Genomic DNA, 14171 nt, shown 5'->3' with positions numbered 1-14171 from the left:
GGGGACATCTTTGCTCTTACGCATCATTATCTTGCACAAATACACCCACTTCCCTCTTCACCACATATACAGCTATTCCTCCTTTCTCACTGGCTTTCCTCACACATCCATTGCTCTGTCTCGATCACAGGCCCTTACCTTCTGCTTTCACACAACCATTGCCGTTCTCGCTCAAACTTCCTCCTCACTTTTAATATTCCCTTGTCTCTTATTTGTCCTGTTTGTCTGTCCTAATTAGACTGTAAGCTCTCTTGAGCAGGACTGTCTCTTCATGTTCAAGTGGACAGCGCTGCGTACGTCTAGTAGCGCTATAGAAATGATAAGTAGTAGTAGTAGTTTTAAGGCTTTTAAAGTCTCTCTCTCTCAAAGAGACAGATTTGATTCTCTCAAAGCCTGATCCAGTAATGGTCACTTGTGCTCTCTACCTTTCACACTTACTCTCCCAGGCCCACTACCGTCTCTCTTCCTTTCTCAGAAGTTAACCTGCACGTGCTTTTTCCCATCAGCCTGGACCCTCTCTCCCATTCACTGCCCTCTTAACAAACTTCTCTTGCTCTTCCCTTCTCAGAGACCCTCTTGTTCTCTTCCCTCTGTCTCTTATGTGTTCCTTCCTCTTCTCTCCTTTCTCACCCCTCTCCCCAGGAACCCCTCTTGCAGTCTTTTAACCCCTGCCCTCCTTCACTTTTAAAGGTCATCTCTCTTAGGCTCTTCTTGCTCCCCCCCCCCTTTCTCGTATGAACTTGTTCATTTTATTAAAGAACCAAATTAAAATTTGTGAAACAGCACTAGGTAAAAATTACATTCAGTTGAGGCCTATGTTAATGGCACAGATTTCAGGAGCCTAAGAAATGTCAAAACATTTTGCACTTACGGAGTCCAGCTTCTTCCTCATCAGAACTTCAAAGTGGTGTTTCTTATGCAAGATGTCAAAGATGTAACTCATGTCGTTGTACCTTCCGATGCCAGTGAGAAGACGAACCTAAAAACACAATGAGCAGCAGTGACAGAACGGAAGAGAATCCCATCCTGCCCCACTTTATAACACCCTCAGCAATGAAAATGGGAACAGAGGGTTCCCAAACTGCCCATTTTACAGTAAAGCAGCAGATACAAGGTAGGTATGAACTCTCTCCTTAAACTGGATATGACATGGCCGATATCAAGATGAGTATGTTCTGTAATTTGTTCTTTATAATAGTCAGCGGCGTACCAAGGGCAGGGCGGGTGGGGCAGTCCGCCCCGGGTGCACACCGCTGGAGGGGTGCAGAGAGCGGCCGCGCGCCTGTCGGCTCCACTGGTTCCCTGCTCCCTCTGCCCCGGAACAAGTTACTTCCTGTTCCGGGGCAGAGGGAGCAGGGAGCCAGTGGAGCTGACAGGCACGCAGCCGCTCTCTGCACCCCTGCAGTGGCGTGCACCCGGGGTGGGGTGGGGTGTTTTGATGCGCTGGGGGGGGGGGGGAGGTCCACCCCGGGTGGCAGCCGACCTAGGATCGTAATAGTCTCTACCATTTTGCCTGGCACCCACATCAGGCTCACTGGTCTATAATTTCCCGGACCTCCTCTGGAACCTTTTTAAAAATTGGCGTTCCCTTTGCCATACTTTATCAGTACTGCTTTGAGACTTTAGTCATGGTGTTAACCTACTCAGGCTCAATTTTGCGGTATATCAAATATACAAAATAAATACGAATGCAGTAACAACAAAAACAAACAACTGGCAAAATGAAAACTAATGGGAGAAAAAAAAACGAGTGGAAAGAGGAATATGGCAAAAGCTTATTTGGTGGGGGCAAACAGCAGTAACACCACATATGTGGGAAATGCAACAGGACTTATGTAAAACTGTATTAATAAAACATGCCTGAAACACATTCACATGCCATGAAAACTGTGGTCATGTTAGAGTGAAAAGTGAAGTACGGATTATTAAAATGTCAACACAGCAAAAAAATCTTGCAGTCAAAAAACACTAAGGGCCCTCTTTACTAAGGCACGTACATGGTTAATGCGTGTTAAAAATGCTAACTTGCCTATAACGCAGCTTAGTAAACAGAGCCTAGACTATTACCCAGAGCAGCTAAAACAGCAGAAGTGAAGGAGTGGGGAATACTCACAGCGCTATAGCAGAAACGCAGAGTTTAATCCGCAGTTCCGATAAAGGAACAAACGCCAGTGCTTATCAGAAATTTAAAGCCGTAACCAGCGCCAAGAAAACAAGTGACGGTACTTGTTGACATGAAGAATTCAGAAAGTGCTCCTTTTAAGGTGGATTCAGGTACAAGAGGAAAAACAACCTCAGGGGACCTTTTACCAAAGTCTGGAAGCCTAACACAGGCTTGTTATGCGCCAATCTGGCACTATCGCTAGCCTAGCAAAGGAGCCGGGGGTAGTGCTGCCCCCACCACACACTGGGGGCTTAGAAGGCGACAATCGAGGCAGTAAGGGCTCCCCCAGGAAATGGCCACGTGTAAAGTACGTTATACAATAAAACCCAGTGTGAATCGTATGCACGCACACTGAAAAATGACTCTGCTCTTGTAAACGCAAAGTTGCAACTATTGTCCCGTTTTGGGACCTTACCAGTGCTCCCGCGGCGGGGAGCGATGGTCGGCGGGGGCCGCGGGCCCCGGTGCGGCAGAGACAGGCCGCCGACGGGGCCGGCACTTCCGCGGGGCGGCCCAAGGCTGGCGACCCGCGGGAACGAACGCCGGCCCCAGGGAAGGGAGGACGCCGGCCAAGATGGCGGCGGCGTCGTTGTCTCCCCGACCGGAGCTGAGAGGATTGCAAGTCCCGCCCCCTTGCGCCGGATTGGTGCATGGCAGGAGGAACTCCGCCTGTGAGGCGGGTCCTCCAATCCCGGCCATCCTTGCCTGTCAGGGCTACAGGGATTGGCTCTTCTCCAGGGAGAGGATGGACGGGCGGGGGATTTAAACCCCGGAACAAGGAGGGCTCGGGGCTTCCGTTTCAAATGTCAGAAGCCACCGCAGAGACTGTGTTCTTCGTCCTGCTAGCCGTCCTTGCTAGCCACTTCAGGGATTGTGTTCTTCGTCCTGCTAGCCGTCCTTGCTAGCCACTTCAGGGATTGTGTTCTTCGTCCTGCTAGCCGTCCTTGCTAGCCACGGCAGGGACTGTGTTCTTCGTCCTGCTAGCCGTCCTTGCTAGCCACTTCAGGGACTGTGTTCTTCGTCCTGCTAGCCGTCCTTGCTAGCCACTTCAGGGACTGTGTTCTTCGTCCTGCTAGCCGTCCTTGCTCGCCACCTCAGAGACTGTGTTCCTTCCGCTAGCCGTCCTTGCTAGTCACCCTCAGAGACTGTGTTCTTCGTCCTGCTAGCCGTCCTTGCTAGCTACCTTCAGAGACTGTGTTCCGTTCGCTAGCCGTCCTTGCTAGCCACCCTCAGAGACTGTGTTCTTCGTCCTGCTAGCCGTCCTTGCTAGCCACCTTCAGAGACTGTGTTCCTTCCGCTAGCCGTCCTTGCTAGCCACCCTCAGAGACTGTGTTCCTTCAGCTAGCCGTCCTTGCTAGCCGCATCCAGAGACTGTGCTTTTGCAGCGCTAGCCGTCCCTGCTAGCCACTCAGTCGGGACTGTGTTGCTGGTGTTCAGCCAGGCCGGCCGTCACCCCGCGGTTCCAGCAGTCCCGCTGGCCGCCTGCAGCTGGGGGCTCAACCTCCGGTGAATGGCGGTCGCCGCGGGTGAAGATCCGGGGTGCGCGGCAGTCCTCTGAGGTCCTTCGGGCCTCAGAGAACCTAAGGGCTCACCACTACCTAGACGAGACAACTATTTAATATGAAGGTGAGAGGAAAAAGCCGATACTACTGTGGCTCAACTTGGTTCATTCAACCGGAGAAACTGCTTAGAGCTCACAGTGAAATAGTAATCAACAATGTTAAACCCCTTTCCGGGCTAATTAATATATGAAACAGAGAAAAACACTTATCTGTACTGCTCCATTTCTGCTGGCAAATCAGTGTCTGATACAGTGAGGTCCAACGGACCCGTTTCGCTCAGGCTTTTTCAAGAGCCCTCACTGTAAATAAACCGTTTGAGCCATGATCCTTGTTTTCAAGTTGCACACTTGGAACAGTCTGCCTTTGACCGTCAAACTCAAGTCTTATCGTTCACAAAATCTGGTTCCTGAAGATTATTTATTTATTTATTTAGTTAGTTAGTTACATTTGTACCCTGCGCTTTCCCACTCATGGCAGGCTCAATGCGGCTTACATGGGGCAATGGAGGGTTAAGTGACTTGCCCAGAGTCACAAGGAGCTGCCTGTGCCGGGAATTGAACTCAGTTCCTCAGTTCCCCAGGACCAAAGTCCACCACCCTAACCACTAGGCCACTCCTCCACTCCTTATTAAAAGTGGTCTTTTGTTATGGGCTTTTCTTTTTTCATGTTACTTTAACTTCCCAGTGATATAATATAAATCGCTTCAAACCTGTTGCAGGAATAAGTGGGTTAGAAATCCCAGAAATCAGATTGGATGGTCTGACTGATGACTGGATTGACAGAAGCCCTGGATTAGAGCAGTGAAGGAAAGGCTGAAATCCCATTCCTCCGCTCCCTCCCCCCAACCTTCCCGATGACACTATGTGCTGGGGGAAGTCACTTCTCTCTTTCATTGTCTCAGGTACTCAAGGTCTTACTCTGCACATGTAAAACTGCAGACCACCTTGATTTAAGATTGGAAATACAAAATCAGCCAATGCAGGAACATACGCACAGACATCCGCAGATTTGCATGCTCACATGTACATACCCTGTGCTTAAACACTGACACACACGTGATAAATGAGACCTACCAGAAGCGTGTGCTCATCATTGGGTGAAAGGTGATGACTGGTCAAGTGACGAGCTGCCTGTAAGACTCTGGAAATGCCCTCCAGGTGACAGGTCAGTGTGAAACAATCATGAGCAAAAATCAGGAGCTCCACAGCTGCACAAAATAAAAGCAGATGTTTGTGTGACAATAGCATCAGTGTCCCCCCTATGTCAGCCCTCCTTCCCAAAAAGAGTCCCTTCCTCCACCAAATTAAGAGTCTCCTCATCTCTCTCCTTACTGCACACAGAGCCATAGTGAACCTACTACTACTTATCATTTCTATAGCACTACTAGATGTACGCAGCACTGTACACTTGAACATGAAGAGACAGTCCCTGCTCCACAGAGCTTACAATCTAATTAGGACAGACAAACAGGACAAACAAGAGATAAGGGAATATTAAAGTGAGGATGATAAAATAAGGGTTCTGAACAAGTGAATAAGGGTTAGGAGTTAAAAGCAGCATCAAAAAGGTGGGCTTTTAGCTTAGATTTGAAGACGGCCAGAGATGGAGCTTGACGTACTGGCTCAGGAAGTCTATTCCAGGAATATGGTGCAGCAAGATAAAAGGAACGGAGTCTGGAGTTAGCAGTGGAGGAGAAGGGTGCAGATAAGAGAGATTTACCCAGTGAACGGAGTTCCCGGAGAGGAATGTAGGGAGAGATGAGAGTGGAGAGGTACTGAGGAGCTGCAGAGTGAATGCACTTATAGGTCAATAAGAGGAGTTTGAATTGTATGTGGAAACGGATAGGAAGCCAGTGAAGTGACTTGAGGAGAGGGCTAATATGAGCATAACGACACTGGCGGAATATTAGTCGTGCAGCAGAATTTTGAACAGATTGAAGAGGAGAGAGATGGCTAAGTGGGAGACCTGTGAGAACCAAGTTGCAATAGTCTAAGTGAGAGGTGATAAAAGTGTGGATGAGGTTTCTGGTAGTGTGCTCAGAAAGGAAAGGGCGAAACTTGCTGATATTATAGAGAAAGAAACGACAGGTTTTAGCAGTCTGCTGAATATATGCAGAGAAGGAGAGGGAGGAGTCGAAGATGACCCCCAAGGTTACAAGCTGATGAGACAGGAAGGATGAGATTGTTATCCACAGAAATAGAGAAAGGGGGAGGAGGAGAGGTTGGTTTAGGGGGAAAGATGAGAAGCTCAGTCTTGGTCATGTTTAGTTTCAGATGGCGCTGAGACATCCAGGCAGCAATGGAAAAAAGGCCTTATCTACAAGCATCGGCAGCCGAAGTGGACCAGGCCATGTGAGGGTGTGAAGGCAGTGTCAGTTTAAGTAGGTTGATAGATTGAAAGGAGGTGGGTCTCATGCCCACTCATGGGACTAGAAGCCTGGTCTTGTACTGAGACCCACAGAAGCAGGAGGAGGAGAAGGATCCTGTGTTGCAGGTGGACTCAGTAGGGAGGGGGAAGACAGAGAGAGACAGAAAGGGAGGGCACAGGCACTCAGTGACTCAAATGTTTGAGCAGGCTAAGGGGGGGGAACAGCAGGAGGCAGTAGGGGCACTTTTGAATACAGCAAGATAGGACCCCCTTCATTGTGTGTCTGCTGCAAATCCACCAATTGCCTCCCCCTAGCACATCCGTTTACTGATGTTATTATGTACCAACAAAATCTAAATAAAGTACACCAAAATAATACAACATATTAAAAGGAATAGCATGCTCCTGCTCCGACCTCACTGCTGGACCATCAGGGCTTCAGAAGTAGGCCTGAGAGGGACCTACCTTGCTTGGAGGGGGATCTGGGAGTGAGGAGGTGGCTGCTGTTCAGGAGGGTGGGAAGGGAGGCTGCACTGAGTGTGGCTGGTTAGTGGAGGGGGGTGGGATGAAGGATGCAATGTGAGTTTGCATAGTATTAAACGTTTTGGTTATCCGACAACCTGTTGGTCCCAATTAACTCAAATAATTGAGACGCTACTGTATATTCTCCTGGTCTCTCTACTTACTATATGAGTTAAGTGTCATATTATGTCCAAGTTCTCCTGGTCTCTGTACTTACAGGACCAGCTAAGTGTCACCTTCCATATTACACTGTGCTTTCTGTAAAGCTAAATGTCCCATTACATGCAGATCTTCCTGGTCCCTCTACTTACTGCAAGAAAGCTCCCCATAGGGCACAGAGCCCAGCTTTTCCAGTGCCTGAAAGCCCACCAGTGTGGGATCTGCACACAGTTTAGCCAGCTGCTGGAAAGTCTGCTTCTCACGTCCTGGGTTGAAGTCTTGTTTATGCCCTAATCAAAAAGAAGGGTGAAAGCAAATTATGTTTTACAAAATGAGAATTCTTATACTGCTGAAATGAGCCAGAGAAAAACTATTTGTGCCTTGCAACTCACATAGACACAGAGAAAACGCTGGTAGAAAGCCTGTTCTTCTGTAAGGAACTATAACTCATCAAGCGTGATATTACTACTTAACATTTCTAAAGCACTACTAGGGTTACGCAGCGCTGTACAATTTAACATAGAAGGACAGTCCCTGCTCAAAGAGCTTACGATCTAAAGGACACGTGAACAGTCAGTCTGATAGGGGCAGTCAAATTGGGGCAGTCTTGATTCACTGAACGGTAAGGGTTAGGTGCCGAACGCAGCATTGAAGAGGTGGGCTTTAAGCAAAGACTTGAAGATGGGCAAGGAGGGGGCTTAGCGTAAGGGCTTGGGAAGGTTGTTCCAAGCATAGGGTGAGGCGAGGCAGAATGAGCGGAGCCTGGAGTTGGCGGTGGTGGAGAAGGGTAATGAGAGGAGGGATTTATCCTGTGAACGGAGGTTTCGGGCGGGAATGTAAGGGGAGATGAGGGTAGAGAGGTAATGAGGGGCTGCAGACTGAGTACATTTGTAGGTAAGAAGAGAAGCTTGAACTGAATGCGGTATCTGATTGGAAGCCAGTGAAGTGACCTGAGGAGAGGGGTGATATGAGTATATCAGTTCTGGCGGAATATAAGACGTGCAGCAGAGTTCTGAACAGATTGAAGGGGGGATAGGTGGCTAAGTGGGAGGCCGGTGAGGAGTAAGTTGCAGTAGTCAAGGCGAGAGGTAATGAGAGCGTGGACGAGAGTTCGGGTGGTGTGTTCAGAGAGGAAAGGGCGAATTTTGCTGATGTTGAAGAGGAAGAAGCGACAGGTCTTGGCTATCTGCTGGATATGCGCAGAGAAGGAGAGGGAGGAGTCAAAGATGACTCCGAGGTTGCGGGCAGATGAGATGGGGAGGATGAGGGTGTTATCAACTGAGATAGAAAGTGGAGGAAGAGGAGACGTGGGTTTTGGTGGAAAGACGATGAGCTCGGTCTTGAACATGTTCAGTTTCAGGTGGCGGTTGGACATCCAGGCAGCAATGTCGGATAAGCAGGCTGATAGCTTTGCCTGGGTCTCTGCGGTGATGTCTGGTGTGGAGAGATACAGCTGGGTGTCATCAGCATAGAGATGATACTGGAAACAAAGGCTTCTACCAGTCAGACTGCTGACACTTTAATACCAAAAGCATGTAATAAACAAATTGCTCAAGTAACACAACACAAAGAATAGCAGGTACATGTAACAGAGTCTTGCTAGAACCTGCAGATGAGAGGTGAGGGTGGAGGTGTTGGGACATGCAGATGAGAGATGGGAAGGTGAGGGTGGAGGTGTTGGGACATGCAGATGAGAGATGGGAAGGTGAGGGTGGAGGTGTTGGGACATGCAGATGAGAGATAGGAAGGTGAGGGTGGAGGTGTTGGGACATGCAGATGAGAGGTGGGAAGGTGAGGGTGGAGGTGTTGGGACATGCAGATGAGAGATGGGAAGGTGAGGGTGGAGGTGTTGGGACATGCAGATGAGAGGTGGGAAGGTGAGGGTGGAGGTGTTGGGACATGCAGATGAGAGGTGGGAAGGTGAGGGTGGAGGTGTTCGGACATGCAGATGAGAGATGGGAAGGTGAGGGTGGAGGTGTTGGGACATGCAGATGAGAGGTGGGAAGGTGAGGGTGGAGGTGTTGGGACATGCAGATGAGAGGTGGGAAGGTAAGGGTGGAGGTGTTGGGACATGCAGATGAGAGGTGGGAAGGTGAGGGTGGAGGTGTTGGGACATGCAGATGAGAGGTGGGAAGGTGAGGGTGGAGGTGTTGGGACATGCAGATGAGAGGTGGGAAGGTGAGGGTGGAGGTGTTGGGACATGCAGATGAGAGGTGGGAAGGTGAGGGTGGAGGTGTTGGGGACATGCAGATGAGAGATGGGAAGGTGAGGGTGGAGGTGTTGGGACATGCAGATGAGAGGTGGGAAGGTGAGGGTGGAGGTGTTGGGACATGCAGATGAGAGGTGGAAAGGTGGGTGTGAAGGTGTTGGGACATGCAGATGAGAGATGGGAAGGTGAGGGTGGAGGTGTTGGGACATGCAGATGAGAGGTGGGAAGGTGAGGGTGGAGGTGTTGGGACATGCAGATGAGAGATGGGAAGGTGAGGGTGGAGGTGTTGGGACATGCAGATGAGAGGTGGGAAGGTGAGGGTGGAGGTGTTGGGACATGCAGATGAGAGATGGGAAGGTGAGGGTGGAGGTATTGGGACATGCAGATGAGAGGTGGGAAGGTGGGGGTGGAGGTGTTGGGACATGCAGATGAGAGATGGGAAGGTGAGGGTGGAGGTGTTGGGACATGCAGATGAGAGATGGGAAGGTGAGGGTGGAGGTGTTGGGACATGCAGATGAGAGATGGGAAGGTGAGGGTGGAGGTGTTGGGACATGCAGATGAGAGATGGGAAGGTGAGGGTGGAGGTGTTGGGACATGCAGATGAGAGATGGGAAGGTGAGGGTGGAGGTGTTGGGACATGCAGATGAGAGGTGGGAAGGTGAGGGTGGAGGTGTTGGGACACGCAGATGAGAGGTGGGAAGGTGAGGGTGGAGGTGTTGGGACATGCAGATGAGAGGTGGGAAGGTGAGGGTGGAGGTGTTGGGACATGCAGATGAGAGATGGGAAGGTGAGGGTGGAGGTGTTGGGACATGCAGATGAGAGGTGGGAAGGTGGGGGTGGAGGTGTTGGGACATGCAGATGAGAGATGGGAAGGTGAGGGTGGAGGTGTTGGGACATGCAGATGAGAGGTGGGAAGGTGAGGGTGGAGGTGTTGGGACATGCAGATGAGAGGTGGGAAGGTGAGGGTGGAGGTGTTGGGACATGCAGATGAGAGGTGGGAAGGTGAGGGTGGAGGTGTTGGGACATGCAGATGAGAGGTGGGAAGGTGAGGGTGGAGGTGTTGGGACATGCAGATGAGAGGTGGGAAGGTGAGGGTGAAGGTGTTGGGACATGCAGATGAGAGGTGGGAAGGTGGGGGTGGAGGTGTTGGGACATGCATAAGTGTTCCGATACTGGGACAGACCAAAGGTCCATCAAGCCCAGCATCCATTCCATTCCTTTCCCAGCTTTTCTATCCCACACATTTCCAGTAGGAGTCAGTGCGGGTTACAAAGTGAATCAATTCAATTTGAATCTCCTATTTCAAAATATTTTTCAAATAGGAAGGTTTTTTAAAGCCTTCCTCAACAACATATATTCCAAGATACCACAAAGTCCTATTGGAAGCAAATTCCACAATTTAACTGCAGCATCCTGTTTTCAAAAGCGGCCAATCCAGGTTACAAGTACTTGGCAAGATCGAAAAACAGAACAAAACATTTTATGCTGCTTATCCTAGAAATACTGTCAAACAACGCAGCTCAACTCTGCTCAATATAGCTAACAGCAACAAAAGAAAAAATACTGCCTAAGGTACATAAAGATCCAATACACCCAACCTGGTAGACCTATTATGTCATCGAAAGGTTCATTGTTAGAACCGATTTCTATCTATGTGGACACATTTTTGAGAGATTTTGTATCAAGAAGCCCTTCGTTTATGAAAGATACCACACACTTCCTCAACATGATACAAGAAGTACAACCAGTTCAAAATACTTTCGTGTTGGCAACGTTGGACATTAAATCTCTTTCTACTAAGATACCACAGGAGGAATTACTAGCGGTGGTGGAAAAGATATTGATTTCTCGACCTAGACCGCATGAAGTCCCTACGAGGTTCAATGTCAAACTTACGAAACTAGCACTGTGCAATAATTTCTTTAAGTTCCGTGACAGACTTTTTCTCCAGAAATCGGGTGTAGCCATGGGCGTCACGTTTGCCCCTACATTAGCAAACCTGTTTATGGCTGCCTATGAAGATCAATGGTTACTTGATTCTCCGTTCCAGTTCAACATCTTTATGTGGAAGAGATACATAGACGACGTCTTCCTGATTTGGACGGGAGACGAAGACGAACAAGAAGAATTCCACAAATGGCTCAACCAACGCCATTCTGAGATACAGTTTACGATTACCAGTTCAAGGACGAGCGTGCACTTCTTGGATATTGCAGTTGAATTGAGCGATCATAAGTTTACCACTCGGGTTTACAATAAGCCGACAGACAGAAATACCATCTTGGAATATCGTAGTTGTCATCCTCGCAAATTGCGGGATAGTTTACCTTTTTCGCAGTTGCTACGGTTCCGTAGGATATGCTCAGATGATGCTGATTTTATGCTGGCATCGGAATCCTTCTATAACAAGATGAAACTACGGAACTATCCAGACAAAACTTTAAGGCGAGCATACCGCAGAGCAAAATACAATAACAGGGAGCTGTTATTACAGGCTAGAACCCGGACAGAAGAAGATGACGACATGATGACATGCATCATGAGATACGTAATGGGCGGAGAAGCAGTTGTGAAGATAATTAGACAACATTGGGACATCATCAAAACTCACACTGTGTTTGCACAGTGTGATTTACGCACTGCTTTTTCAAGAGGTAGAAACCTTAAAGAATTGCTCAGTCCAGCTGAACTTTTTGAACAAGATAATGACAGACAAAGTGAATCAGTAGGGCACTTCAAATGTATGAAGAAAACTGTAAAACCTGTACATGAAGGCAAAAGATACCATCTAAAACATCATACTACTTGTCGTACCCGCGGAGTCATTTAGTAGATCCTTGCATGAACGCATGGTAGAACATCGCTCTCGCATAGTAGCACAAGTACCTGGTCCCCCCTAGTGCAGCACTGTATGCAATTTAATCATCAAGTAGAGGCTTTACAAGTTATGGCCATAGATCACGTCAATACGGCTCCTAGAGGTGGTGACCATAATAGGCAGCTACTGCAACGAGACACCTACTGGATTTATCATTTAAACACGCTGGTCTTAACACGTATATCCAGTGGACCTGCTTTATGTGAAACACAATAGTCTTTATCAGCTGTTTCCGGTTAGGTAGGAATCAAAAAGATGCTGCCGCCATTTTATAATCATTGATAGATGGCAGACGATGATAATCTGACAGCCTGGCGAGTCTCGAACTTATATGAATATTATAAGCTATGAAGGGGAGCGAACGAAGATTATGACTTATGTAGCTGTTTGCTATTTTTTATTTTTTTATAGAGACAGCACGAAGAGTTCCCCTTGAGAAAGCCAAAGGGCGAAACAGGCTCCTATTGGGGAGTGCTGATCTATCGGCACACAGATAAGTTATAAATACTTTAAGCCATCTGTAGTAAGCATATAAGCATATAATCAGATACCGCATTCAATTCAAGCTTCTCCTTCTTACCTACAAATGCACTCAGTCTGCTGCCCCTCACTACCTCTCTACCCTCATCTCCCCTTACGTTCCCGCCCATAACCTCCGTTCACAGGACAAATCCCTCCTCTCAGTACCCTTCTCTACCACCGCCAGATCCAGGCTCCGCTCATTCTGCCTCGCCTCACCCTATGCTTGGAACAACCTTCCTGAGCCCTTACGCCAAGCCCCCTCCCTGCCCATCTTCAAGTCTTTGCTTAAAGCCCACCTCTTCAATGCTGCATTCGGCACCTAACTCTTACCGTTCAGGAAATCAGACTGCCCCAATTTGACTGCCCCTATCGGACTGACTGTTCACTTGTCTTTTAGATTGTAAGCTCTTTGAGCAGGGACTGTCCCTCTATGTTAACTAGCCATTGAGCCCGTTAAACCGGGCTATTGGGTCGCCGCTGCCCACTCCCCCCCGAGTTCGCCGCTGCCGGTACACCCCCCCCCCCCGAGTTGCCGCCGGCCCGTCTCTTCGCTATTCAACTACATCTCCGGAGCAGGCAGATCAGCTGAGCTCCCGTCGGCCTTCCTTCTCTGCCTGTGTCCCGCCCTCGTGTGACGTAACGTCGGCGAGGGCGGGACACAGGCAGGGAAGGAAGGCCAACGGCAGCTCAGCTGATCTGCCCTGCTGCGGAGATGTAAGTTGAATAGCGAAGAGACGGGCCGGGTGGAGGGGTGGCGGCGACTCCGGGGGGGGGGGAGGTACCAGTGGCGGCAACCTCGGGGGGGGAGGGGGAGGGGGAGCGGTGGCGACCTCAGCGGTTCCCTCCCCTTCGCGCAGTTTCCCTCTCTGTCCCATCCCCCCGTCATCACATATTGACGAAGTGGCGGGACAGAGAGGGAAGTCTACTGCGCATTTGCGAGTGAGTACGGTCACTCGCCGTTATATGTTTGATTGTACAGCGCTGCGTAACCCTAGTAGTGCTTTAGAAATGTTAAATAGTAGTAGTAAATGGCACGCTTTGTAAAAGTATAAGAAAAAAGAAAAAAAAAAAGAGTTAGAGAATAAGCGTGTTAGTCAGCTCAGCTTATGGTAGGAGCACAGGCGCCCCGTATAAGAGACTTGGGGAGGCTAGCCCAATGGTCGACTTCCGGGTGTTGCGCCCGCCCTACCCGCTCCCCTCACGAGTGCGGTTTAATTGTTTTAGTTACGTGGCAGCGATGGAGAATACGGAGGTCAGCTCCGCCCCCCTGGCAGTGACGCGACGTCATTGACGTCGCTACGGAGGTAAGCTCCGCCCCCTTTAGCCTCCCCAAAACAGTTGCCTACCGACCGTCTATGGGTAGGAGGGTGGGTAAAAGTCTCTGATTATAACGTAAGCAGCATAAACGAAATTTAAGAACAATTGCTGAATGTTTATGAGACTTTACCCATAATCTCCACCACTGGATTCTGCTTAGTTTTTCTTTTGTTATCCTAGAAATAAGCAGTGGATTTTCCCTAAGTCCATTTTAATAAGGCTTATGGATTTTTCTTTAGGAAGTTATCGTTTTCAAACCATGCCAAGCTAACTGCTTTTACCATATTTTCTGGCAACGAACTGTAGATTTTAATTACACTTTGAGTGAAGAAATATTTTCTCCAATTTGTTTTAAATGTACTACTTTGTAGCTTCATTGCATGTCCCCTAGTCCTAGTATTTTTGGAACAAGTAAGAAGCAAATCACACATTGATGCATATGCAGAAAAATATGATCCCATCAAGATTTAG

At 48.8% G+C, this 14171-nt stretch overlaps 1 protein-coding gene across 1 annotated transcript in view; it reads right to left on the bottom strand.

The window, feature by feature from the left end:
• SPG11 (SPG11 vesicle trafficking associated, spatacsin) overlaps positions 1-14171 on the bottom strand; it is a 189878-nt gene that overhangs the window by 36625 nt on the left and 139082 nt on the right. The window contains 3 exon segments of the mRNA XM_030189824.1: positions 872-979; positions 4800-4933; positions 6927-7064. Coding sequence (XP_030045684.1) covers positions 872-979; positions 4800-4933; positions 6927-7064 — 380 coding nt within the window.

This window comes from Microcaecilia unicolor, chromosome 1 (genome assembly GCF_901765095.1).
Source record: "Microcaecilia unicolor chromosome 1, aMicUni1.1, whole genome shotgun sequence".
Taxonomy (NCBI): domain Eukaryota; kingdom Metazoa; phylum Chordata; class Amphibia; order Gymnophiona; family Siphonopidae; genus Microcaecilia; species Microcaecilia unicolor.
The sequence above is the reverse complement of the archived record's forward strand: the minus strand, read 5'-3'. Positions and strand labels throughout refer to the sequence as shown.